This window comes from Ixodes scapularis, unplaced genomic scaffold, assembly GCF_016920785.2.
Source record: "Ixodes scapularis isolate PalLabHiFi unplaced genomic scaffold, ASM1692078v2 PGA_scaffold11__112_contigs__length_91849675, whole genome shotgun sequence".
In the NCBI taxonomy this organism is placed as follows: domain Eukaryota; kingdom Metazoa; phylum Arthropoda; class Arachnida; order Ixodida; family Ixodidae; genus Ixodes; species Ixodes scapularis.
Genome location: NW_024609837.1, coordinates 13,681,444 through 13,709,443, shown reverse-complemented (window position 1 = coordinate 13,709,443; position 28,000 = coordinate 13,681,444). Strand labels below are relative to the sequence as shown.

Genomic DNA, 28,000 nt, shown 5'->3' with positions numbered 1-28,000 from the left:
GGGTGTTTGGCGTTTCATAGGGCATTTTGCCAGTTTTGCCAGGTACTGGTCACTGCTCACTGGTGGGACTTCGTTGACTTCGTGGGTGTTTCATGACAAAGGGCTGTCGGGCTGTTTCAACGGCTGCTTCTCGCGAAGAAAGTGAAAAACAAATTGGTCCTGATTTGAGCGGGAACAAGAACCTCGCTGGCCTCGCTGATACACCCGGCTTGAAGTGTTTCACGGACATACACGACTCTGACAGGTAACTAAACTTGCGCCGGTTTGGGCCGGTACACCGTTGTTTGGTGGTGTTCGTTCGTCATCGCTTCCTATCGTGAGTTTTGGCGGTGAAGCGTGGACTAGGATGCCTCAGTGCTTTATTTAAGGTGACGCCATCCTTTGTAGTGCCTAATGCCGACAGCCCGCGCTCATTGAGAAAATACAAAGAAATCGCCGAGCCCAAAATGTCGCCGTAGCACAGTCGGCGCCACGGGCACGTGCGGGGACACGCTCTTTCGGACGTTTCAGGATAAAAAATTAAATAGTTAAAAGCTATCGGAACGAAATGGCCAGATGTCATCACCCTAAGCAGCGCTACCCTAAGCAAAGTGCACATGAAGCCGCCCTAGCATGGACAAGTCGCGAGCAGCTTCGAACCCAAGAGTTACGGCCAACCGCGCTGTTTTTTATGCATAAAAAAGCCTTCTGAACAAAATGAAATGTCTGGAACTTGTCCTGCGTCTGTCCGGCCGGCAGTGGTTGCCAAGCAGCGGTGCCCGGTAATGCCTCTGGTGGCATAAGGACGCCGATTCCGCGCACGACGCTCTTTTTTTACCGCACACAAAAGAAGGCCCGCGATGCCGCGCGAAAGTGAACCCCCGTCTGCCAAAACGAAGAGCCGAATTGCATAACACAAGCGCGCACATCATTACGGCGGCAGCCTATGGGAACGCATTTGCTGTGCTGGCACCGCGCACCTTGGAATATGCCGATTCGCACTTCATCAAGCACTTTACAAACGATTAATTTGAAAGTGTGCAACCCATCTGACGAAGGCTGGTTTAAAGGGGCCCTGTGATCATGTCTAGACTGGTTTGGAATTTGCGCTGAGACAGAGGAGCTCATCAGGACGTAGGAACACAAAGGAAAAACTGGTTCTTGGAGATGCAATTTATTTTTGGGAGTTACGAGCAAATGAAAAATTACGAAATTGAGCAAATCATTTGAGCTTTGCTACTTATTAGAGACATCATGCACTGTGAGCACGGATTGGACAGGAGCGTTTTGTCAGCATTCAGACTGCACTCGTATTGAAACGCATTCCACACGAGAGCTGCGTCGGTGCTCGGTGCGACCTGAGAACTAATCGCGGCCTTCACGCTGGAAATAACCAGACTAATGGCGGCTGCGCATAATCTATGCATCATTTCACAGTTTCAGAAAATATCTATTGGCTGTGGGTTAGGTTCATGGCCGCCTCGCCGAGGACGAGCATGCATCGTCTTAGATTAAGGCTCTGAATGTAATTGTGCTGACGTTACCTACTACGCTGCGCTGAGAAGAGCTCGACGAAACTGAGTCCAGCGTGGTTTAGTGGTTTAGCGCGCCCTGCTCCACATTTTTTTCCACTTCCACTGATTAGTACCAATGCGATCGGTGTAATCAAAGTAGCGATTCAAGTCGAGTGTCAGCTGCATCGTGATAGGTTTAGAAACGAAGACAGTTATACTCCATTTCCTCACTTTATGATGGACCGTAGACGACACTGTGCGCCATCGAAGCCAATCTAATGGCGTGTGGTGTGTTGCGTGACCTTTGGGAGGTGAGCAGCGACGTGCGGGACGCCGTAGTCGCAAGATACATTCTCAGTGCTGGGATAGCTTGTAACATCTGTTGCGGTTAATCATAAGTTGAAACTGAGTATACTAGTAGCACAACATCTACTGTGAGTGGGTAAGGACAACTGCAGACAAACTGTCTTTGCAGGATTGCACCCAGATAGCTTTATATTGGAAGTGTGAAAATCTGTCATCTTCGTGCAGCAATAGGAGTGAGGTGTTCACGGTCTACACCAGACTTCATTCACTCCAACACGACACGAAATTGCCGCATTAAATTAGAGTTGGTTCAAGCTGGCTAGAGGAGCATATCAGTGCTATGTTAGGAAGCGCTACCCAGTATTTATGTCAAAGGACAAATGTGCCATGACGCTTGCAATGCCTGGTTAATAATGCAGTGGAAATTTAGTGTACCACAAATGTATAAAGGTGTCTTGCTTTGCGTGAACCTATTCATTTGTTATAAAATTATGGTCGTTAAGATGGGCTGGTGACTTTCTGCCCACCAGAAAATGCTAAATGCATTTTCTGGTGGGCAGAAAGTGCTAAATAATTCTAAAGTGTTGCTCAAACAAATGTTCCCAACAGAGAATGGGCATGCCTTCAGAGTTTGCTTTGCGTGCAAGACGTGGCTTTGCTTTGAAACTAAGTTTGATAATGCATGAAATGCAGTAGTTCATATCTACCAAACGAGTGCATTTCATGCATTATGAAACTCCAGGGAGTTTTAGTAGATTGTTTTTACACTCCAGTGATGATATGATGCACCGCGAAAGGCGCCAGCGCAGTGTCAATGTCGGAGTTAACAGAATGATCTACTAAAACTCTTTTCTTGGAGCAACCATAGTATTTTTTTACTTCAAAATATCTAGAGTGTATGTAAAAGAATGCGTCAAATCTAGCTTGCAGGCAAACTCGTGGCAGCGTGGTCTACAGTGATGCTTCACCCCTCACAAAACCGGTCTCTGTGCACTTGCAGCACCCACACCTTGTTTGGGGACTGGTGAAGAAAAGCTGACCATGACTTCCACTACCAGCATCCTCGGAGTGCCACTGGACAATGAAGAGCCACCGGTCAAGAAGGAGAAAACCAGTGATGGTATGAATTGTGACGTCTCTCAGGGTCTCAACAGTGACATGCATGCCAAAGAGAACACTCAGGATGAAGGGTGGCTCACACATTTGCACTTGCTTACGACTGAGTTCTTGTTATCTCTTACGATGAGAAAACACACCTGGCTTGCTAGCACCATTTGTGGAATGATCTTAGAACTGCATTTAATTAAAGTGAAGTTTTTGCGGTATTTGCACATGCAAATGTGTACCGTATGTTTCAGTAAAGGCTGACAAAAATTATTTGAGGTAAAAAGTTAATATTCTTGGGACCGCATTGCTCGCGGTGGCGGACGTCAGAAAAAGTGCAATACTTACTAATTCGCTAATTAGAAATGTCTAATCAACTATTTAAGTAGTGAAAATAGACATATGGTTCCAATTATAAACTTGCTGAGCATCATCGAAAATTACTAAATCAGTCATTTTCAGAAAGACTGAGTGCGTGAGAAGCGTAGTAGTGTACTGGAGTTCCCACTCGTGGAGCAGGTACAGGGCTAGCGGATGCGATAAGGCGTCTGTGCGATTTTTCCGTCTCTTATTAGAGCCCCAGCCTTGTACCTGCTCCACGAATGGTAAGCTCAGCGCACTACTATGCTTCCCATGCGCTCAGTCTTTCTGAAAATGACTAATTTAGTGGTCCTCGATGATGCTAAGGAAGTTTGTAATTGGAACCATGTCTCGATATTCACTAATTAAAAAGTTAATTTATTTTAAATAATTTGTGATCAGTAAGTATTGCGCATTTTCTGACATCCGACACCACGAGTAATGCGATCCCGAGAAATACACTAATTTTAGGAATTTCGGGGAGTCATCGCTGAAACACCCGGTATACCATCTATGAGAAAGTCATTTATAACCTTGACAAAAGATTTCAATCCAAGAAAGAATGATGCGGGAAATAAATAGGAAATGGATGGATGGATGAATGCTAATGGCCGTACCCTTTATATCGGGCAGTAGCTTGCGCCACCTTGCCTAGAAATGTGCGGAAATGCCCAGCGTTTTACGACCACCTGGTAGAAGCACTATACTCTGTTCACCCTTAAGCTGAGACTACAGTGGGCGCTACTTGCCTGCCGGCCCAATCAACAACCTCCCTTTTGTCACCCGACCCGGCTCTCCGCACGTGGGTATGGCCAGGAGCGCGATGACGTGGCGAAAGAGAGGCGTACGATACGGCACACGATTGTAAGCAGTCGCAGGCGTGTGAACCAGCATTATGCAGTTGCAAGTGTGGGAACGATCCTCAATGGTCAACTCGTCTTTACACTGCACGATTGACTGACTGTCTCAAGGTCGATATTAGCTTTCTTGCATCGAGTGCCGCCGCAGCTTGTCGAAGCAAGACTGGGAAGAAACTTCAGGTGGTAAAATGGCATCACGCCAGGCGATAGAAACCAGATGTATTGTGTTGGTGCAAATCGGGTGTTCTGCGTGCGGTGGAAGCTGCGTGCTCGCTGGACCAGTCAAACGTCTTTCTTTTGCCACGTGATCGCGCTTGTTCCTGTGCCCAGGCGCAAAGAGTGGGGTCAGGTGACGAAAGGGAGGCGGTCGATTGGTTCGGTGAACGCATAACGCGGCACTGTCAGCTTGGATGTGAATGGAGTGTAGCAAGTGCTGCATGAAGACTAAGGTCACAGCTGAATAGGCACTGGAATAGTGCTGCATTGTGTGTACGAAAAGGCTTCGAGTGTGAATGGCACTTCGAGGCATGTAACCTCGTGTTAACCCTTTGACGGTCAAATTTGTTTTCGCAAAGAAGGTTTTCTAGTAGCTGGATTTTGTTTCCAAAGGTATAGGGTAAAGAAATAGGTCAGCTAAAGGAGTTTATTTTTTTTTTCCTAATTATCTAGAGGGTGAATGTACAATGCGTGCAAGCTTTTCAGATGAAAATATCAAAGGCAGAAAGTTGTCACCTTTCTTCTCTTCGGTTTAATTTTGGCTCGTCCGCTTCTGCAGTGTTCAGACTGTTTCAGAGAAGGCACTTTACAGAGCTTCTCTGTTGAACGGAAAGCTTTGACCCTCTCAATTCACTTATGAAAAGCATTCGAAGTTTGAATTGGAAGTGCCGGCACTGCGATTGCCACTACCACCAGAGCAGCTGAAACGCAAAGCGACAATCGTGCAAGTTACAAATGTGTAAAAGAATGTGTACAAATGTGTAAAAGAAAGAATGTGTAAAAAAAAAAAAAAAAACTGCAAACAGCAGTTTTGTTTTTTATCTTCTTTGTTACAATTTTACTTATTGTGCCAAAATAAAGTCCCGCTCTTTGGAAAAAACAAAAATTATAAATAGCCTCAGCAAGGCAAAAACACCGTGCAAATATAACCTTTATTGTGCGCCAAAGACGTAACAAAGAGCAACAACTCCTGCGGTGCACGCAGTTCCGCGTTGAGGTAGGCACATTTAAGTGTGTACGGCGACCAAGAGTTGCCTGAAGCCTTCTTTTCTTTTTTCTTTTGTCATGCGAAGCATTGAGTTTTTGAAAATATATAGGAAGATATTAGTTCATTTGGTGTCAACATTGATCACTGTGCAAACCACTTCTGTGTTTAAACATGAATAGTGCCTAACTTTCCAGTGAGTCGCCCAGTTTTGTTAAAAGCTTGTCTGCATCGTTTTTTTTTTTTCTTCTAGAACTGGAAGGTTCCACTGGTGCTGGTGTGATGCCAGCAGTTGCTATTAAGACAGGTATGTTGCTGCATGGATTGTCTTTGTATTACATAGCTTCTCATCTTGGGTAAAGCGATAAGACCACAGAGGCTGCCAGAATTCAAGGTTCCTGCAGGGAAGCATACGGGCCAGATAGCTGGGCGTGACCTGTACATACCTGTCGGTATTGAAATAATCGAGCGAGCTTGGTGAATGACTTTTGTCTGAAGCCCGGCCTCGCCACCCCTTCGCCTTTGTTTTTTCTTATTCATTTTTAAAAGAATGTGTCAAGGGCTGTAGGTCCATAAAATAAATGTCTTAAAAGAAACAATGCAGAAGTGTAAACCACTAAATTCAGTGGACTTGTGCGTCAAGTGGCATGCTAAACTACACTAAATTTAGCGGGCTTACCTCATGAATGTAGCAGGAAGCATTTCCCTGCTGAATTTAGGGAGTAAATTGAGTCTGTGTATTGTTGCATTTTTTGTAGGACTGGGTAGGCTTACATTCTTACTTTACACCTGAGGTAAAAATGGTGTGAATATCCGAATCAGATCAGAGAGTGACTCAAGGACATTGAGACCTTTGTCTTCCCTTCAAACAAGCACATGGCATTTGTCTTGGCGAAGTAATAGTGAGTTAAGCCAAGCATGGGTAGCATCTCAAGCTAGTATTTTTTTTTTTTTTCATTTTATTCTTTTTAAGGGATTTAAGGGGGTTTGAAACAGAGAATATGTATATGAGCATGTTAATCAATAAAAAAATGTAGAAACAATCAAAATGAAAACAAGCAAATGAAATCAGTTTACATATCTTCAGTAAAAGTGATAACTAAAGCAGTGTTGCCAACTTCGAAATAAAAAACCCGCTGTGTGAATCTTGAAAAACTGCTAGATTTTGGGTGCACATGACTTATTGCTGTAATTAGTTTAAAAAGGGTAGAATAAATAGACAAACCCTTAGAAGGGATCTACGTCCAGTGCAAATTGCTTCCATGCACTGAAATGTGTGTGCGTGACCTTACTGTTACCAAGTGTGTTTTTTTGCCATTCCTGCTAACATACACCTCCATTCCCATCTTAAATACAGTATTGTCGCAAATGGAAAGGGGTCGACAAGCGTAAAACTGCAAAATTATGGTTTAAACGTGAACTTCTGCAGAAACGGAAAAAAAAGAATGAGTGTCGAGGTGTCAGCATGACGGCTGGCTAGCGCGATAGTCTGTGACTTGGCAAGGTCACGAGACTGACTCGGCAAGACCATGCTGACGACCTTATCTTTTACGCTCCGTACCTTCCTCCTAGAATGCTCTAGCACCAAACATTCGGGGTAACAGTAAACGGAAATGTTCTGGAAGTATGGAGGAACGTTTCCTCTCGGCTGTGCATGCGACAATATTTTATTGCAGTTCAAAGCTTCTGTGACCAAATTTAGATGCTTTGGGAAAAAATAGCTCCATTTTCCAGGGTATTTTGTCTGACGCCGCTTAGAGCTGCCAGTAACCAATCTCGAAGCTTAGAATCCTCTTTCCTTCGTGTTTTCTAAGTTTTGTGCATCAGTTCACCGGGCCCATTTCACCTCGCAGACTTGGAAAACGAATTGATGCATTCACGCACAAATCAGTTGAAGGCATGTTTCGATGTATATATGTCATTGTAATATCTCAATGGTGTGGCAAGTGTTACTCTCTGCCAAATATTTCGCTACCTGTAAGCAAAAATGATGACTCTGTATCTCTAACTAACCACAGAAATTAAGATATTTATGACTCAAACGTGAAAATTCAAGAGCATTTTAAACTGCCAGAAAAAAAAAAAAACAACGCTAACACGACTCAAAAACCGCTAAAAAATCCTGCTGACCCCAAAAACGGTAATTTCTCCCGCCAGATGACTCAGCGAACTGCTAGATTGGCAACACCGAATGGGGGGGGGGGGGGGGGGGGGGAAGCAATACCAGGACATATCACTGGGATAGGCCATTTACTCGATTTCTTTGTCATGCGTCAACGTAATCTAAAATGTCACTACACCATCTCTCTGTTTACAGAACCACCGGAGTATGAGCCGGGCGAGGAACCTGGCAGCCCCATTGGATCTGTTAAGTCAGGTCCGTCTTTGAATCGCTGCCCGTCTCAGGGGCTTTGCACTTCGTTTAAACACATCGTCTTTAGAAAGCAAAAAAAAAAAAAAAAAAATGGACCGTTTTTTTTTTAATTGCAGAGTCTGAATATTACGAGGAAGTTCGGGAGCCCAGCAGCCCGACGCCGGCCGTCAAGATAGGTGCGTTTGTGGTTGCGTTTCTTCATAAAAATGTTTGTGACTACACCTCATGTGATTGAGAACATCTGGCTTGAACGTTACGTCCCGTACCGTCTTTTCTTCGTACCTGCAGAGCCACCGGATGTAATGAATCAGGATTCAATCCACTTGATGGATACAGGTACGTACAACACTAACCTGGAAGTTTCGACATTTCACTGGCGAGGAGTGGCGAGCAGCCTTGTTTGGGAAAAGACTAACCTGACCTTGCTCTTTGCAGAGCTGCCAGTTCCCGAAGGGATGGAGCAACCTAGCGAAACAGCGGTGACCATCAAGACAGGTGTGTTCTTTACGTGGTGTTTACAGCCAGGTGCGATTCTTACGTTCGGAAACTCCTTTTGTGTGCAGAGCCGCAAGATCCGACGGAAGGCGGTGCTACAGAGCTGTCCATGGAGACCGGTACGTAGTTACATACGTTGCTTTTTGTTACGCGGAGTTTCCATTAACTGTTGAATGTTCTGCTGTGAGGAGAGAAATTGTATGTCACTCTACGTTAAAGCCCCGTTCACACACTTGCAACTTTTTACAACCGAGTGCCTTGGAACCTCTTCAAATTTTTTATGATGAGAGGTCACACTGGCACCACCTATCAGGTATCATGGAACACTGGGCGGTCCCGTATATTTTCAATTTCTTTTGCACATTATTCTTGTTTTCTTGGCATGAAAAACTTTTGTCGATGTTATAAACAGACATTTCTCATAAGTAGTACATACATTTGACCTCGCAAATACCGCCAAACCTTCGCTCTAGTGAAATGCAGTTCCAGGCTCACCGCATAGATGGCGCCAGCGTGTCAGTGTGTTCTCCCGTCGCAAGAGATTTTGAGGTTTTAAGGCTCTCGGTTCTAAGGGGTCGCAAGTGTGAAAGGGACCATGAAATGACCTTTTTACTTTTTCCAGATAACTTTTACATTAAACCGTCAATGTTCACTGAATGCCGAACAGGCATCCGTTTTCGTCTCGGTTTATTAACTTCTACACAAAAAATTATTGAAATATCGACTTTTTCATTCTCTCCAACTGACCGCAAAACAAGCCGTGACGTAAACCGTTTCCGGAACCGGAAGTTCTCTCGGCAATAGGAGAATGGGAGTGTTAGCGGCAACGAGTTGGGGTGCGCCGGTAGGTTTTACTGCGCTGATGTCACCGACGTATTTCCTGAATCGGCGCCTCTCATCGCCGCATCGCAGCTGAGCAAAATTCAATGAGATATGTTGCGCTACAGCGACAGCATGGGACTAGTCCCATACGTCGGTATGCCTGTTGGGAAGTGCAGCGAGTCTTCCGGTGAAGACTCCAGAAGTCAACCACCCTGTCATTGTTGGCAGAAGGGCCGGCCCGTGTCAGTCGTTTGCAAAGCGACGTAGATGGCGTTTTTCGCGGCCTCGGAGATGCAGGAGCGAGCAGACGTTAAAAAAGATACGTTTGAACTACGAGTGTCAGCAAGAGCCACGTAAATACCTGTTTACACTCGGAGCGGACGCGCGCGTTCGATGGAAGTGCTGTTTTCGCGCTGTTTGTAAGCGCTTCGGGACCGTTCTTTTACGATTGCAACTCTATACTGACGCGACACTCGGCAAAGAAAGGTTGGACCGGGGTTGTACGTATACCTCCCACAAACTGTTATAGCTCGACAGTGACGTGCAGTCTGTCAGAATAAAAATGGCATACCAATAACAAAGTGTACATACCGTGTTACGAAGGTAATCCATACGGCGTTTATTTCAGCTCTATATCACACAAAACAAGATAGAATCGACGAGAGTCCCTTTTCGACGAGTGTTCGTCAACACTGCCTCGGGAAACAAGGGGAAGAGATTGACCTCACCTCTTACTAGAATTGAGGTCAGTGATCAAACTATAATACGGGAAGGGTCCACAAGGGTCGCGCGGGCATATTCCATTTAGCACGCCAGCCGGTCGTAGGCAGACGGTCTTGCGACGAAGCAACGCAGCACGGAGTCGGAATGCCTGCTAGGCCTATATTCTGAGCACCTCGCTTCGTCGGAGTCAGTGGATCCAGCATTCTTGTTCGTCGTGGTCTGTTTTAAGTACTGTTTTCTTGCTGCTTGAAGTCGGCACGTGCGGGAAGAACACGTAGAAAAATGAACGTTCAGTCAGTCAGAGTTTTGAGAGGAAGGAAAACAAAGAAAATAAACGTTCGTCGGCGGCCGCCGCCACCCAAGGAACTGTCGGCCCTGCCCTACTGCGCACGCGCAGTAGTTGCTTCGTTTACCACACGATAGATGGCGCTTGGCTCTTAGCATTATCAAATTTGGCAATTTTCGCCACACATCTCTAATTATGCTGCAAAATGTGGATCTGAATATTGTTTAACAAAACTTTTAGGAAACATTCGCCGGCTATTTATTGTTTACGATCGCGGAGCTGGTGAGGTAGGCTCTTACCCAATAGGCGACCTGGATTTGGCTGACGTGCTCCATTTCCGCGGATGCATCGTAGTGAACAGGCGAAGGAAGGAAGGCGCAAAAGAGTCCAGTTTTCTTTTAAAAGCTCTATAGCAAATAATTTTTTTTGGCTCCCTATTTTTGTGTTTCTTTTCACACCTTTTACGACGTGCGGTGGATGAAACTCGATTTTAAAATCATTTCATGGTCCCTTTAACTAGGAGCACAACGAGGGCTGCAGGCATAGTGGCAGAACTGCTATACCATTTGCGTGCGTGTATTATAAGATCGACTGGACATCGAGGAAGGGCTGAATCCTGATACGCCCCTCCCCTGGCTATGCAACTGCTCCACATAGCTGATTTATCAGTTCCGACTACTGCGGAGAACATTGTGCCGTTCATTCCGCCCCAAGGCACCGAGGGCTTCCAGGGCCTGCGCTAAAAGGTGCCGGTTCTGCACGGTGCCTTATGGCAAAGGTTCTCTTTGATCTCAAGAAACCCCCCATCTGCCTTGAATGGCAGCCAAAGATGTGGTTTCTGCATCGGTGCAATAGAGTGGTGCAGGAGACTACAAATGCACATACAAGGGTGTGTTTGGCCCTTATTGGGTGTCGGTGAGTGACTCGGATCTGTTAAAATGGTGCTTAGACTGGAAGAACACTCTCCTTCGGGGACAGGCACAGTTTAAGAACGAGACGCGTCACCCTTCCACTCCGGGTCAGGCTCATTGAGTCTCTTTGGGGTGAACGGAAAGTCTGGAAAATGAAACAAGAAAAACCGAATGAGACATTATTAGCGTTGTTGGTGTGGCCATATTAGCTGCTACATTTTTGTGCGCGTTGACAAGCATTCTATCGCTCTTCAGGCCGACGTAGCACCGGCGAGGTCGAGAAGACAAAACGACCAACATCGCCGTCCGTCCCCAACGCTTCCGCAAAGCGTCGCAAGCTCAAACCACGCGCGTCCTCAGTGCAAATAGACACCCTGATTGCTTTGATGGAAGAGCGGCTGGCCCTCGCAAAGCCCTGCTACGAATTCACCGGGGGGTCCATCGGAGAGGAGCGCACGCTGTGGTGGAGCCAGCTCGTGGAGCAGCTCAATGCACTGGGGCCCGCAACAAAGAGTCGGAGTGAGTGGAAGCATTTTTGGTGCGGAAGGGTGCGGGTCGTCAGGGAGAAGCTGGCCCAGGGGGCCGCAAGTGCGCCCCTGACCCAGCAGGACAAGCGCATCGTGGCCCTGTTGGGCGCGGACACAGCCGGGGTGTGCGGCGGTCCCTTGCTCGGGTTCGGAGCTCAGGTGAGGCCACAGAGCATTTGCCTTGACCCATCAATTTCGCTGCGGTGGTCGTAAAAGTTCCGGCAAAAAGTGTGAAACAATGCGAGCATAGATTTCGTCGTGGTGTCCCAATTCCTGGCTGACGAAGTTTCCCTGGGCTGTCGTGCCAATGACGTCGCGGCATTCATGTGACATCATTGGCATTTTGAAAGGTCCTCGGTGAGGTCGTCATGCCTACACCACTATGATTACGTCATGGGATTTGTGCGACATTATCAGTGTGATGGTCGTTACGTGGCACCTAACCCCATGAAGACGTGTGACATCACGACACTATGCGACGCTATGTCATGGTGTCTCACGACGACACCGTGAAGTCACGCAACAGTGATGTCGCACGACACTGACATGGCACCATGACTGTGTGACAGATTTCGCGTGACACTATGACATCATGCAACACCGTGACGTTAAAGGACACTAATGTCGTGGTGCGTCATTACATAGTGCGAGACTGACGTGGCATCATGTAACGCCACAAAGTCATGCAACACTGATGTCGCATGACGCCTTGGTGTCGTGTCACGTCGTACGACACCGTGACGTCACAAAGAACCCATAAGTGCTGCACATTTCATAGTTGCGCCTCTGGGATACACCAAACAGATTGGTGTTTTGGTGTGCTGTGCATAAGTGAATTGGTGAATGCTACTCTGGAGATTAGTGCATACACCACCCCGTGACCCAGAACCTCTGAGCTGTCCGAATCGATTTCAGTCGCCGGCCGAAGACAGCAGTGCCGACAGCAGAGGCACTGCAGCAGCTGGGGCGTCGACCTGGATGTGCGAGGACGAGCATCTCGAGAGCCTTGCTAACGGGCAGGACACAGGTGGGTCTTTGCCCCAGTGAAAACTAATTTTCAGGCGCAACCGAAGACATACTATTATGGGTCTAGCGCAAAAATGATTTGTTATTTAAATTTATTAAATTGAATGCGGTAAGGCGGGACAACTAAATACATTACGGGACGATTCCTATACGTACATCTGTTAAAATAGATGGATGTTTTACCACAAAAGTAATTTTGTGATGCGTCTGGGCTTGACGTTGTCCACACTGAGTAGTTTGACTGTTTGTAACAACAGGTCTTTTTGTATCCCGTATTACTATAATTTTGAACTTTGTTTTGGTTTATAGTAATAATATATCTAAATGCCAAATCAATGACAGTTACCTCTATGCTTTAAAAGAAAAAAAATTTCCTTTCACAGAATTAAATTTATTCTTTTATCCTCCACCCCCCCTCTAATTTTTTTTTTTTTTTACATTGTTTATGTTGCTAGGTTTATGTTAAAGGGAAGATGGGGCACTTCTACATTTGAGAAAAAACGCTTGAATTGCGTTCATTTGGCCTTTAGAATAGCAGATATCAAAATTATACTTCAATGCGACGCGCCGGAGAGCCACAAGAGCAATTTCAAAATAGGGCTGAAGCCCCGCCCCCCTAGCCTTGGGCAGCCAAAAGAGCCGTCGATGACGTCACGGACAGCGACTGTCTTTCGCGTTTTTCTCGCGTTTAACAATACTTACGCAGCAAATGGTTTGGGTATTCGGGTTCACGGGGTAAAAATACACTAGAATTCACTTCTAACTCATTTTTTCCAAGAAGCTCCGTAGCTTCCCTTTAAGTTACGAGCAGTTCCAGAGCATGCTTCATTTTGAGACAAGCACCTCGAAATAGAAGCATGTTTTGGAATCGCCCGAATAAGTCCCACAACAAATAGATTGTAATGCCGCTCAAACAAACTTCGGGACCTCAAGAAAAAGGTTTGCTCAAGTGAAAGTTTACTCAGCTGAAGGCATTGTACACAATGAAATCTTGCTGGGGAACTCTAACAAAAGTTTGTTTATCTGAACATCTTGTTCAGGCTGGGGTTCACTATAAATCTAACCGGTGACGTCGCAGTGTTCACGTGACATCATGGGCGTTGTAAAACATCCTTCACGACGTCATCACGTCAACACCACAACAATGTCACGGCATTCGTGCAACATTATCAGTGTGACGGTCGTCACAACCCGTAGAGTCACGTGACAGCACGACATCGTGCGACGCTACAGAAGTCGTGCCGTCAGATTACATTGTGCGACGCCGGCACCACAAATTGACACTGTGACGTTGCGCAACACATAATTATGCAGCGCATAATTATTTAAAGGGCTCTTACGATGCCCCTTTCTATGTAATGCCCCACTGTGTCCTTTAAGGGTACTTAGATAAATAAATTTTGGGGGCGAGTTTTTTTTGAACGAGAGGAGGTGGTGACCTGTTGCTCCGCTTCGGCGATTTCCCTCCTTTTAGAGGCCGTGCCCCATCGCCCCTCCCGCAATTCAAACCGGCGCACCGCCCACTCCGGCGAGGAGTCCGGCCGGCTGCTCGTCGAGTACCAGGCCCAGCTGGTGGCGCAGGTGGCGCGGCTCACGGAGGCCGTCCTAGAAGACACCAGGATCCGGCGGCAGCAGGTCGAGGTGAGCCACCTTGACCACCCTTTTCTTTCTGTGCGTGCACACTTTTTTTTTTGTAAGCATTAAATAGCTTTTTATTAAGAACCCCCAATTTGAGAAATTATTCGTCTGTCTGTGCATTTTGCCTCTAAATTTAGTGGGCATTTTTTTTTTTTTTTTAAGCTGTTACTCTTAAAGTGGTTGTTTGGGGTCCTTATTAGCCACTAGAGTTTGTTGCGGGTTAAGAAAAGTGCAACAGGATCCTGTAAAGAACTCGGCTCTTCCCACTTTAGCGGAGTGAGCACTGGAAGAGAGGTGAGCAGGGTCTAGCCTCCTCTTCAGCACTTACCGTACTCATCTAGAGTGGACTGAGGGGAGGTCTTTCTGGTAAAAGCTTACCTTGCTTTTCTTTAGGGGATTCCCTGTTCTTGAACATTGTCATCTCTGATCTAGACTTTGCGACAACTTTTCTTGGCAATGCAGTGGAAGGTACGTCCCGCATCCCCTCTCCCATCTTGAGTGTACGCAGGCTCTCCTCCTCCCCCATTTCCGAGGAGAGGAGGAGAGCCTGCGTGCACTCAAAATGGGAGAGGGGACGTGGGACGTACCTTCCACTGCATTGCCAAGAAAAGTTGTCGCGGAGTATAGTTTGTATTAAATTTTCACGTTCTTGCGCTAAGCATGAACATAAGCTCAGATTTCTTTATCCTTTATAGTTTTCGAGAAAACCTGAACTTTTCCACAAATGTTTCTGCCCAACTTTTTTTTTAGAATCCGATCGTCTGAAAATATGGCAGAAACTGTGCCAGCATGTTCTACAAACAACAGAAGGTGTTACAATACCATTGTTTTAATTTTACCACCTTTATCACGAGTTGAATTCCTTTTGCTGATAATTAGAAACAAGTCATTAAAGTCTGCCTGTTGGAAAAAGTTGTAGCTAACATTTTCCAGTAGTCTTCTGCATTCTCTAATTTATGAGGTATTAAACCCTGATAAAAGTATTCAGGTCCAAGTTCCAAGGTCCAAAGATACCAAGATGTGATGGGAGAAATTAATTCAAAGAAAACAGAAAAAGTGTTTCAAAACATGCTTATAAACGCCTGCATATGAAATATTTAATTGATGCAACTATACAAATGTGCACTTCCTGAGTGTAGTAGTTACAATACATGTCGTTTGTGACTTACAAATCAAAAAAAGATAATGTTTCAAAAAACAGCTTTTTGTTTTTGTTTCAAAACCAGGGTGTCTCCTTAATCTGCAACAGAGTATGGAACAAATGACATGCAGTCGGCATATTAACGACGCGTTGTAGGAAGTGGACTCGCAGCGAGATATACCTCCCGATTGCCTCGTTTGTTTAGCTGGTAAAGCAGTTGCTTGCTTTAGATTTTCTCTCAGGTGTATATATAGTGATCCGTTGAAATTACCATTTTTACAGCTAAGCAACAGCGTGACATCCGACGGCCAGACCACTGAACACGATGCAACACCCTAAGCATCTACTTCCAAGAAAAGTCGTGAAAATAACAGTCTGCAGTAAAAAGTTGTCGTGTTTGTAGGTGTTTAGACAAAATCCGAAGCTTTTCGTTGCAGCCTGCAAAGAAACAACAGCTGTTGTTGCATGTGGTAACACCTGTTTTTTACATGCTCGATCGCTCGTAACACCGCCTTGTTGTTACCAAAGTATGTAAGAAAAAGAACACGCTGCATATATGAGCCAACGTCACTACCTAAGATTTAATGGCTACCGCCACGAATGGCAGGTTACATCCGATAGTATGTGCAAATAGAGTTCTGCGGTGAGAAAATGAGTAGCGACATCTGTCGTTTCCCCGCCCCCCCTCCCAGACGTAGTAGACAGCTTCCTGGCAAGAGCCAAGTGCGTGCACTTTGCTCGACGCCGCGAGACGGTCCAATCCACGCGCGAGCGCATGTGAAACGGAGTGTCTCGCCTGGCACGATGCCGCCGCCGCCGTGTATGCAGCTGGGAAGTGCCTGTAACTGCTGTTGCCGTAGAATCCCTTCAGTCTGCCAGTCTGTATGACGAACAACCGGTGCAGAGAGTGAAGCCGAAATTCCTTCCTCACACAGGCCACCAACGAGCTGATCCGGGTGGGAACTCAGGCTTCTGGACTCATGTGCCTGATTGCCTTCCTGGCAATACGGCGCATGGGGGCAGGCTCCGGGCTCGACTAGGTAACGGGGTTTGCACCCCGCTTTGCACCAAGGACTCATTTTGGTCGTGCCGTTCAAACACCGAAGCCTGTCTTCGTCTCATAGGAGGAGCCCCCCCCTTCATCCAGATTACCACACCTGCCGGTGGATGGCTCCATTACATCTTTCGTATTGTTCGCTGTTTCGTCTTGCATGGAACTGCTCTGTGATACAGTTGCGAACTTTTTATTGTCTCTACCTGGAATGCTCACACATCCGTATCTTATAAGTAGGGTTCCTTGTCAGTGCTTACCGATAAACCCCGAAAATTAATTTAACCCCCAGCCGGTTTTATTAAAATCGCGGGGAAAACCAAAAAAAACAACCTTGAATGAGGAAAGGTGAAAAACCTTGAATGAGGAAAACCAAAAAACCTTAAATGAAGAAAACCACAGCCCACATCGAACTGTCCGTGAGGCTGTTTTTTTTTTTGTCTTTGGGAACCACATCCCTTACCTGGTTTCCTTCCCGTATCGATGCTCGTACGATATCCAAGTGTTAAAATCGTACGCATGTTTCCTAGAGTCGAGAATCTTAGGCCCATTTACCGTTTTCTTCAAAATAAGCCTTGGTATGCCGAATTTTTGTCTGGCACCGAAAATTGACTCTGAAAAGCACGGAATCTCAAGGGGGGGGGATCAACCGCGAAAAAACATCCTTGAATTTGTAAAAAAAAATATTACGTAAAACATGAAACCCTGCTTATAAGATTTTTTGTAAATATGTTTGAATGACCTTCACACGAGTGACCATGTGGCAGGCAATTGTCAGACATTGCTTGTGTACGGTTGTAATCTGTAATGCTTTCTGGGAAGTAAATCTGTTGTGAGACACTATGCTGAGGCACTGTTTTTGGACACACGTAGAATCATAGCAAGTGCTTTTAGCACAGATCACCCTCGCTGATCTGGCATAGGGTGGTGCCTGAGTGTTAAACTTTGTGCGAAACCTTGGTCACAGGCTGCCTTGGGTCGCTCTCATAATTGAATGCTGCCTGGCACATGCAATGAGGTATACAGGCTGACGGTGTTTGGAGGTTTACCTCCCTGCCCATCAAGCACCTTCAAGGTTGGTGCATGCGGAAACACTAGCCGTATGATGCCCGACACTCGAACAATCGTTCTCAAGCATTGATATTTCGGGGTCCTTTTGGGTACCCACCAAATGTGATGGGGGTATAAAATAAGACAACTAATTGCAGTGTGGAAAAGGTATCCTTTACTGTTCTAAACAGAAGTGAGAAATGAACGGATGGATACGCGGTGACGGCTGGACCTTTTAGAATGGGAGCTTGTTCCACTCAGCCGGGTCTAAGGGGGGACACTACCCAGAAAAACAATTTCGGCAAAAAAAGTTGATTTTAGAAAATGTCATATTTACATCCACCAACACCTAGAGTATTCCCAGAAAGTTTCATTAGTTTACACTGCATAGTTAATTTTTTATAAATTATTTTCGGTCCTCCGATGCTAAAGAAAAGGCAGGGGTTGGAACACTTTGAACAAATTTTTCTCCGTTCCACTTTTTGGCATACATATCACTTTAGGAAAACTATTGTTTTGTTATTATGTAACTTGGATTAATTTTTATGAGTTCTTCTAGCGTGAAATTTAAACGGGAAGATAGCTATGACCTTGTATTTTTTATTTTTGTCATTTTTCATGCTCAAGAATGAAAATTTTGGACAAAGAATGGAAATCTAAAAAACAGTATTTGAGTTTATGTGGCTTTTTTGTCATGAAAGATGTAATAATATAGAAATATAGCTCCATAGCTATCCGTTCTGGACTGTCCTAAAGCAATATAACACGTCAAAACGACAAATTTAAGTATTTTCAAAACAATAGTTTTCCTATGCAGACACGCCCACTTTCATCTTTAAACATTTGCAATTCTTATTGTACTTCACCCAGGTTAACAAAATTTGGCAGAAATGTTCTCAACATCAACAGAAACAAGTTTTGTAAATGTCATTCAAATCAGACGAGTTGTTCAAAAATTTACTTTTTTGGGTAGTGTCCCCCCTTAACAAAAAAGCAACTTTTTTTTTTTTCTTTTTCAGGAGAAGGATGGTGAGTTGAGGCGAGGGCTTCACGAACCCCGGCGGGTCCACGGAACCCCTTTTAAGAATCGCTGCTTTAGAAAGAAGCCCATGAATAATAAGACAGTGAAGAAGGCAGACCAGTAGAAGGATGCAAGCACCACTCAGTTCTTCTAATTGTCCTTGGATTCTTCGTGTTGTTCCATATTCTTTGTAACGTGTGCAGGCGTCCCCAACTTTGAACATTCATGATAGAGAATCTAAATGTTTAGGTGTCCTTGGGAATGTTCACTGTTTTTAACACTTGTATTCATTCCCAAGGGAATAAGTATAAGTGCAACCAGTAGATGCCCGGGACAGATTAATCTTGCTGAAATCATTGAATGACAACACTTGTGAAATGCATCGTCATCATAGGACCATCATATGGCTTATGGACCAAGGCATTGTGTCTTAGTTGCCTCTCTATGTGGCAGTAAACGAGACAGTGATTGCAATAAATCTTGGAGCCACTAATTTTGAAAGCAAAGAGAGAAAAGTTGTCAGCCAACCGATAGCAACAACATGGTTTGCAACACGAAGTTGTGACTGTGTGGGCACATGTTTGCAGTGGTTTGCGTGTAACAGTAAGAGAACCCAGCGGTCGCGTATCGTCGTCATAGCGTTCAATGTGCGCAGTAGTTCACGCGGTTGGGCTTAGTGCCGGCACCGTGCTCTACTCCACACTGAACTCTCGGTCCATTTTCTGCCAACCTCGTGTCGCGTTGCAAGGTTGTGCTGCGTGCCAGCTCTTTGCTGCACTTTGTAACTCGACGAAGGCTACCCTTTACGATGGCACCTTCAAGGTAGCATTCATTCGCTAACGCAGCGCCCTTGTGATGTCTCGTCGTCACGATCAGCCAGGTAAGCAGTGATTGGCTCGTTTTAGCCCGCACGAAGCTTTCGTTGAACAAAATCTGCCCTGTCCTACCGTCGGTCCACCTCTTGGGTCAGCTAATCTAGCGGGGCGACAATATCCTCCTGCTCATTCGGTTTCGGTGGCCTGCTGCAATCTTTGCAACTGCGGACCTGGCTCGAGTATGGGTCTAACTGAAAAGTCTGAAGGTGAACCTGGTGAGCTGCCTTTTCTCATTATTTTGGTGTACAAAATCAGGGGTGCCTCTTCCAACTGATGACTAAGACAAAAACTATGTGGTACAGTACATCGCTCGTAAGTTTTACTTGCCAGTAATATGTTTTCAAAACATTTTCCGTAGTGCTTTCCCAAACTTTAATTGTCGCTTCCATGACATAACCTATTAGATGTATAAGTATTCGTTAAATTACGAAAACTCGATTCGGCACACTTATTGCAAATGCCGATACAACACTGAAACATATTTGACAACTGTTATGGGAAGACAGCCTTAAACACACTTGACTCTCCACATTTTAACACGATTGCAACCCACTGCAAATGTGCCTATTTTTATATATATATATATATATACATACATACATTAAAGGACAAACAACAATAGGGGTGAAAGTTTTGACATAATAAGCAAACGGTACAGCACGGGATCATAAAATAAGAAACAAGCGAAATGTTGTTCCCTGCACAGACAAAGAAGAGAGAAGGCAGGAATACATGTTTCTCATGTGACGCCGTACCCATTGGTCCAGCATCTTGCTTGGGCTGAAGCGCTGGACCATGGCAGTGACCAGCGTGCCGACCGTTCTCCGGGTAACCAACGGACGCTCACAGTTGCCACAGTGCCCCGAAAACTGCCCTAAGCCCCCAAAAAACCGGAACACTGAAAGGAGGACGACTTGCTTATTGGTCAAAAGTGGTCGATCATCTGCCGCCTGTTTAATCAAAGGTTAAAGCCAGTCGCTACAGCAGCCTTCGGCAACTGGCACTTGATCCCAGAAGCCGTTGTCGACGGTAGCAGTAGAAGCGCTCGACAGTAGAGTTTGGTCTTATTTTCGCCGTTTTAAGGCTTAAACTTATTGTTTAGGTCTCAGAACGTGCCTGCCACAAAGCTGAAAAGCATCGCTTAGTGGTCATCGACTGCTTTAACTCGGAGCATGTGGAGTGAAAGCTCACGCTGCAGCACCTGGAAATCCTAAGTTCAATACCCACCCCCTCCCATTCCAATCTGGATGAGCAATGAACTGGCGTGCGGTCATCCTTCACTACTGCGCCATGGAGACTCCAGGCTTGCAGTTGTGTTGCACTCACTGAATTTTTTATTCACGGTGTAATCCTGTGTCGCTACTCTTAAAGGCAGACTAATTTTCGCTGCCTAAACGTAAACATGTTTTCTTTTTTAACTTGGTCATGAACAGAAAAGGTGTAGGGACAAGCAGATGCAATCGTTTGTCCGCCATGTTTTGACTGGCTTCGCTACAACTTTGTCATCTACATGCTTTGTTCGAGTGTGCGTAATGAATGTTTGGATCATTGGCATCTCATCCAGTGCAACGTCCTCGACGCAAATCATACCATTGATGCGTTCCAGGACAACTTTGGGGTTGACAAGTCTGGCGTCTGTGGTACTTACCTGACACGCGAGTTCAAGGGAATGTCCCGTATTGAGCAGTTGGGTGTTACACCAAACAGATGTCGACACTCGTGGTTGACACAACACTCTGGTTGCCGCTGTCGCTCATAGATGGCGGTAGCTGTCCAGAGTGTTTTTTTGCCGGTTGTCTGGTTGCAGCCGGCGCTCATAGGTGGCGGCAACATTTCTTCGGAGGAAGAAGAGCGGGAACGGAACGTGCGGCAATGTGCGCAGCAGCGCGAATGGTTCTGCAACTGCCGCGAGGCCGCTATCGCCTAAACCTCCACTGTGTCGAGCACTTCGGGTTCCCTTGCGAAAGAAGAGCAGATCGCTCGCTTGGAAAGCCACCGCTGTGAACAGAAGCTACAGCTCTGCTGCTCTTCCTTCTTCACCAGAGTGGAAAGGCTGAAAGTATTTTCTTCTGGGTTCGTACGATGGACAGCTAGCGGAGCTCTGATCCAACTATTAAGAGTGGCAAAGTTAGTATTATTTGCTGCAGTTCAGTGACTGCATACTTCTTAAGTTAGTACAATTAAATTATAATAGCAGCACACTTTGTTGCACCTTTTAGAGCAACTTATGACTATGGTTCAGGTGCTGAAATTCAGGTGCTGAAATTCATATTGCGTCCTAACATAGACTGCGTCTATGTCAGAACCTGGTCATGGCAGAGTGAGACGCCTTTACTGCGTCTCACTCTACCATGACCAGGGTGTGGTATTAAAACAAATTTGCCAACAACTTTTTTGGCTTTGGAAATGGGACAGTTGCTCACCAGTCGTGCTTACTGTACCTATGCCGGCAAACATTTGTGGAAATCAACTGTATTTGTAAAATTGTTTTTCCGCTCAAGTAACAAACTTAATTGTGTATTCTAAAGAGACACTCGACTCCCCAAATAAAGCATTTCTTTTAATCATCTGGTTAAGACATGCATCTTACAAAAAATCTTTCCTTCAATAAAAAGATTATAGAGTGATGCAAGCGAATTTTTCGCCGCACAACGAGCTGAAAAATTATGAAAACGGTATAGTTTTTTTTCCTATAAAAAAAGGACAGCAACAAGCTTGCCTAAGTCAACATTGGGTACGTTAGCCGACAAAATTTAGCGACGTGGATGTGCGCAGCAAGCAGATGACAGAGTGCATCGTCTGCTCGCCTTGCCCGTTGGGAGGTGGTGCCACAAAGGAATGGAGTCATTAACTCGACTGTCTGCAAATGCACCCAACGTCGACTTGGGCGAGTTTGCTGCTCTCGTTTTTTTTACAGGAAGAGAACTGTGCCTTGAAATTTTGTATGGTAAAACTGACCTGCTCATCCGGTAAACGTTTGAGCTTTCTATGTGCTCGCACCTGTTTTTCGATTTTTCTGGTTCATTTTACAGTGGAAGCTCAGCTTACATCACCCTATATTTAGCCCAACATTTACGTGGTGAGGCTCCTTTCGAGCGAAGAGCGATTCCAAAGAAATGCGATTCTATTCGCATTCTATGCGATTCTATCTAGAAATGCGGAATAGAAGCAAACGTGTGTCCTCTCCAAGCATTTTTTTTTTAATTTATTTACTTTTTTTTTTTTTTAAGGTTTTACACTGATATACTGCGAAATCAGTGCTGCCTCAATGCTGAGTTAGAGCTTGATTAATACTGAGTTAACGCTCGTTTATGTATGAGGTCCCTAAGAGGCTTTTAAGAGTAACGTTCGGAGCTGCGGTTGTTCAGAGTGCCATCTATCCGTCTGCCGCTTCCAGGTCTGGATGCTGCAGCTCTCCAGGGGGTCCAGCCCCAGCTGGTCCCCGTCGGTCCCGGCGGCCTCGGAACGGTGCTGGTCCAGCAGCCGCAGTGGGCGCCCCCCGCCGGCGCCGACGGAGCGCAGCCGGCCAACATCATCTATTTCCACAAGGTGGAGCAGTACGGCGTCGGGGCGCAGCCCCTGGTGTCGACGCAGCCCGTCGTGGCGGTCCAACCCGGCGCCGAGCTGGACCAAACCGTCATCTTGCCGGCGCAGCCCACCCGTCCCGGTGAGTTTGGTCGTGCTTTTTGCCGGGGCTTCTACCGCCTGCCGTCGGGGTCGTGATATCCAACGGCATGAGGCTCTTGTGACGTCGTCGGTTTCCACTTTGGGATCACCTTGAATGCATGGACGGAATGGGACTAGGAATAGGGCTAGCCACCAGTCGAAGACACATTATAGGCACCATACTTTCGGCAAGAACAAGGTTCACCGAAGTCGCAGACACTTGTTCGGTGCAAGTGGCAGAAGGCGAGCTGGCATTCGACAAACGCAGGTTTGTAGAAACATTTGAGGGACTAATTTCATAAAGCTTTTTCGTATAAAAACACGAGTTTTCTTTTGAGACATTCTATCTTGCAGCCAATCTAGTGTTGGGGGGGGGGGGGTCAGTCTACAGTAAGGCGAGACGACCTTACTATGAGGTACTCTACCGGGCAACATGATGGAAAAAAGTCATGAGCCATTCCACTCTGTAAAGGTAGACGACCTGCGAAGCTGTTTTGCACACGACACAGACGTGACACAGAATTTTGAACAAAGGTATGACCACACTTAGTGTCTTGATCGGTAGTCATTATTTTGTGTGGACGACTATCGCTGCCCCGAAGAGCTGGAGGAAAGTAGACACGCGCGACGGGACCGCCACCTGGCGGAAAGTAGACACTCGGGACAGCACCGCCACGCTGAAAGAGCGGAAAGGAAAGAAACGGCACGGGGGCAAGAGGTGGGGCTTGGAATGGCAAGAAAGGGGGCGGTGCGAGCGTAGACATAGCCGACGCGGGTCACACAGCGGCAAATCTTGGAGAAACCTTTATTATCTACCCGAGAGTCTGCAAGTCTTGAAAATGGTGCCCATTGATAACTAATCTACTGAATAGACCTATTGCTAAATTACCCAAGCATCAAGGAAAATGCAGGAAATGGTGTTGCACATGCCGGCATCTGCAGCTGTAACTGTTCTAAAGCAAAAGCCTAAAACAAATGGCGTCTTGCACGCGCATTCGTCAAGGCTTTATTTTGTTATTTACTTCGAAATCTTTTATACGGGGAAGGCATGCGCGTGCGGGCGCCGGAGTCTGCAGCATTAACTGTTCTAAGCGAAGAGTTTCTTTTGATGCACATGAAAAATCCACGCAACCCTAGACATAAACAGCTTCGCCGTAAAAGAAAAGGACAGTCTTGTGTGAATCCAGAGTACAGGCAGAGCGATAACCGCGACACCTTATCAGGCCATGGTGTATCCTTACATATCTCGTACTTAGGTATCTTACACCTTACGTCGAGGAGCCATTGTCTGCGCGGAGTGCGACACACTCATCTATAACTATGAGACTATGTAGCTGGATGGTGTCAGATGACAAGGCTAACAGTCATGCGACCTCGTGTCGTGTGACAGTGACGTCGCAAGGAGGTCTGCGGATGAATAAAGATTTTGGACTGACGCTTTTGCAGAGTCGCCGGCGACCAAGATGGCTCGCCTAGAGGCGGAGCTGGAGGCGCTGCGCCAGACGCTGTCGCTGGTCCACCGGCAGAAGCAGGAGGCGGAGGACCGGGAGCGCAAGATCCTTTCGGGCCTCTCGGAGTTCCTGGAAGAGGATCAGGTCCGGTGCCTGGAGAAGGAGAACGTCCAGGGGACCCTGTGGAGCGACAAGACCCTCGAGAAAGCCCTCAAGATCTGGCTCTCGTGCGGATCGCGCGGCTACAACGTGGTCCGCGAGGTGGGCCAGCCCCTGCCGTCCGAGCGCACGCTGCAGCGCCACCTGCAGAGCCGCAAGTTCCCGCCGGAGAAGCTCAACACCATCATGGATTCCATCGGAGTCTAACCTGCACGGCGCGGAAGGTCTGGCGGTCCGATTTGCGCAGCACGGTGCGATGTGCGTTTTGTCATACCGTCGCCTCTTTGCGGAACGGCGCGCGCCGTCGTGGCACTTTCTTTGGGTGCTTCGTGGGCCCCAGGAATCATTGGTCTGGAGGTGTAATGCCTCGACTGACACGTTATGCCCCATTTGTGCTATTGTGTGTTACCGTGTCGTAGTGTACTTGACGCTGCGCACTACGACGCGTGTTCTTCATTACGCTGCATGTTGCAATCTGTCATCAAACTTGACCAAGTGTTCCCATGGAAGAAGCTCAAGTATCTTCTTTGGAGGACACTTGGGGAAGAAGCTTCTTTTGTTTTTTACTGTTTTGAAGTAGTTGTATTTTGTCTCATAGTCTGGCATGCATTCCGTTGCACCGTTTCTTAGTAAAGTACTCTTTCGCTGGCGCTTTTTCTTTTTATGTTTCATGTGCCGAGGGAGTTATTACGCTCGTTCACACTTGACCTGATGGTGTAGTGAAAGCTACGTGCTTGCCTGACAAATCGACAGTCTCGCTTTCATCACCTGGCCCCGCTCTGCATGTGGATATGGGTAGGAGCATGGTCGCGGTGGTCAAAGAAAGGCGTGTGACCTGCCTAACGAGCATGTTTCTTTCGCCGCACTGTCGGCTTAGACATGAATGGAGTATTGTCCCACGGTGCGACGCCTTGACTGAATATCATGGCATTATGCCGTGTTTGGGCTATGTATTGCGTGCCCCGTGCATGTAACCCAGTGCGTCTGTTTGCAACATGCATTGAAATGCACATCACAATGTGCATTGTGAGGCATGTTACACTGCCTGCTGCATTGCACATACTTCATTATAGTGCATGTTGCAGTCTGTCATCAATCATGACTAAGTAGGATGTGAGAGAAACTAAAATGTGAACCCACAGAAATGTGCTGTCACCCAACAAGACCGATGATCCTTGAGACTTGGGGAGCGCTTGAACAAGTGTTTGACGGCTGGCAATATAACGGCACGAACAGAATGCACGATGGACCGCAAAACTGGTGTTGTCTGTGTGAGCTGCCCTTTGCAAGGAAGCAAAGTGTTGTCTTCAGAAAAGGGAGAAAAACGAAACTTACCTCCTGCCCAGTACGACGTGCGTTGCGGTGTTTCGGCAGGGAATTCGAATGAAGTCTTTGGTACTTGAAGAGTCAGTTTTTGCAGTAACATTACAAGGAGTCCCAGCTTCCGACAGGACACAGGTGATGCTTGGAGCAGCGAAGGTGTGATTAATTCCGGGGTCGTATCTCCGCTGTTCGCAGTCTCTGTGCGTGTGACTCTTTGTAGCCTTGTCACTTGGTTTCTGTTTTCGTGGATGCCGGTGACCAACCCAACATGCTTTCGTGGAAGGACTAGGTGTGAAGGTGTGGTCTGGCTCATCCTTGATGAGATGGCACACTTCAGCCGTAAGCACCGTGCCACCTGTTCCTATTGTGCAGTATGGAAGTTTGTGGGCTCCCTTTGTTGCAGACGGCATTGCAGTGTGCTTTGTAAACAGGATTCCTTTTTGCTATCTCCTTTTCTTAATATTTTCCCCACCAAACTTGGAAAAATTGTTGCAGAAGTACTAAGCACGACTCCTCTTTTTCTGTCTGGTTTCAAGTGGTTTTGTGCAGCTTATGCTTTATACCTTTATATTCGAGATACAATGAATTTTGTTGGATTAGAGAAAATCTTGTCCAAACGATGTAAGCAGCACCTCGAGCCTATCATCTCATATTCATTGATTGTATGAGTATTTTTATCATTTTGTGAATGCAGTGTAATGCTTCAGAACTTCTGCAGTGTCCTTGGATTTTTACAGGAAAAGGGTTCATAAAGCTCCTGGGCCAATATATTGTGAGTGCTCCAACGAGTTTGGTATGCAAAGAGAGCAGATTTCCCCAGTTCGCATCTGTATACTAGGTAGTTCCGAGTGCAAACGTGTCAAGTGCTCTGGTTCTTATATTATCTGTCGTGTGCTCTACAGGTGAATAAAGTTTTAGAACCTTGAATAGCAGTCTCCTTGCTGATCCTCCAACTACTTTCCCATTTTGAGGTCCGGCCTTAATTTGATTTATAACTAAAACTAATTGTTTTTAATAGGAAATTTAAATGTATTATACTTTTTTTTTCGCTATTGCATGAAATTAGGTGCCCGATTTTCTCTTTGTTGCACGCTTTGCTTAGTATGTCAGAAAAAGGTTTCTTTAGACAGCTTATGCCCTTCATTTGTACCCAAAAAGTCAATCAGAAAGGGCTACAATTCTTCATGACAATGCATCTTGGGTGTCAATTGGTCTCCAGCAAAAGGAAGTTACGATGGACCTTGTACCTGACTGCGTCAGGATAGGAAAGCAGCTGTAGCTTTTAGTGGGAGGTCGTCGAGTTCTGGTTGTGCGGATGGTGAACGCGCAAAGCTAGCGTCAAAATACCGTTATCGGGAGTGACAGAACAGCTGATACGCGTGTTGCTGCCGAACGGGTTACATGAGACGTATGGAAAAAGGATTTCCTCAGACAAAACAACTGCTTTGAAGAAACAAGCGCTCTCCGAGCAACACTGCGGACCTCGCTTCATATTTGGTGATTTAGTTCACAACCCGAGCTACCCTTAGCTAAAGTCCCTTTATATGGAAAAGTCGCGACATCTTTTGAAGGATGGCGCCCGCTATTTTAGACCGATCCAGGCGGCGCTACAGTCGACGCGCGAGTGTAAAAAAGCAAAACATAAAGATAAAAGGTGTGCGCGTCAGAGAAAGAACGAGAAGATGTCTCTACCTTTTTTATTCAGGGGCATTGCCCTTAGGATCCTCGTGCCAAATGCTGCACACGGGCACAACCTTACAGCGAAAGCGTCGGTGTCGACACCTGTCGTGATCTACGCCATGCGCCCGCGCAACTCAAAACCTGGAGAGCGTTTGCAATTTAATGATGCCGCCTGAGGGAGAGGATTCGAGAAAGGATATGCGCCAGTGTTGCCTGCACGAGAGCAAGCGCCTGCTCTGTTGCAACTCTGTTGCTCCATGCGCCTTTCCTCCTCTCGCCTCCCATTGCAAGCAACGAGCGCCTTGGCGCAGCCTCTCTCGCTTCCTTCTCGCTCCGAGGATTGCAAACGTCGAGCGGAGAAAGCAGGGTTGCCAGACAAGCAGCAACGTCCAAGATGGCGGAATTTACCATTTTTCGCGTTAAAAAAATACTTAACCTATCGCAACAAAACTGGTGG

General features: G+C 46.3%; 1 protein-coding gene across 2 annotated transcripts; it reads left to right on the top strand.

The window, feature by feature from the left end:
- On the top strand, positions 1–26,790 carry LOC8028531. Of its 2 annotated transcripts, XM_029994519.4 has the most exons (12): positions 39–244; positions 2,800–2,919; positions 5,578–5,631; positions 7,642–7,701; positions 7,815–7,874; positions 7,987–8,034; positions 8,134–8,193; positions 8,262–8,312; positions 11,191–11,621; positions 12,378–12,489; positions 13,963–14,129; positions 16,203–17,176. In XM_029994519.4, exons 2-12 carry the CDS (start codon positions 2,841–2,843, stop codon positions 16,305–16,307), a joined length of 1,227 nt encoding a protein of 408 aa, XP_029850379.2. In that variant the 5' UTR covers positions 39–244; positions 2,800–2,840; the 3' UTR covers positions 16,308–17,176. The 2 variants fall into 2 exon arrangements, with proteins under 2 accessions (XP_042144760.1, XP_029850379.2); XM_042288826.1 differs by lacking the exons at positions 11,191–11,621; positions 12,378–12,489; positions 13,963–14,129; positions 16,203–17,176 and adding exons at positions 22,662–22,931; positions 24,377–26,790 and having other exon boundaries at positions 1–244.
- The last annotated feature ends 1,210 nt before the right edge of the window (positions 26,791–28,000 follow it).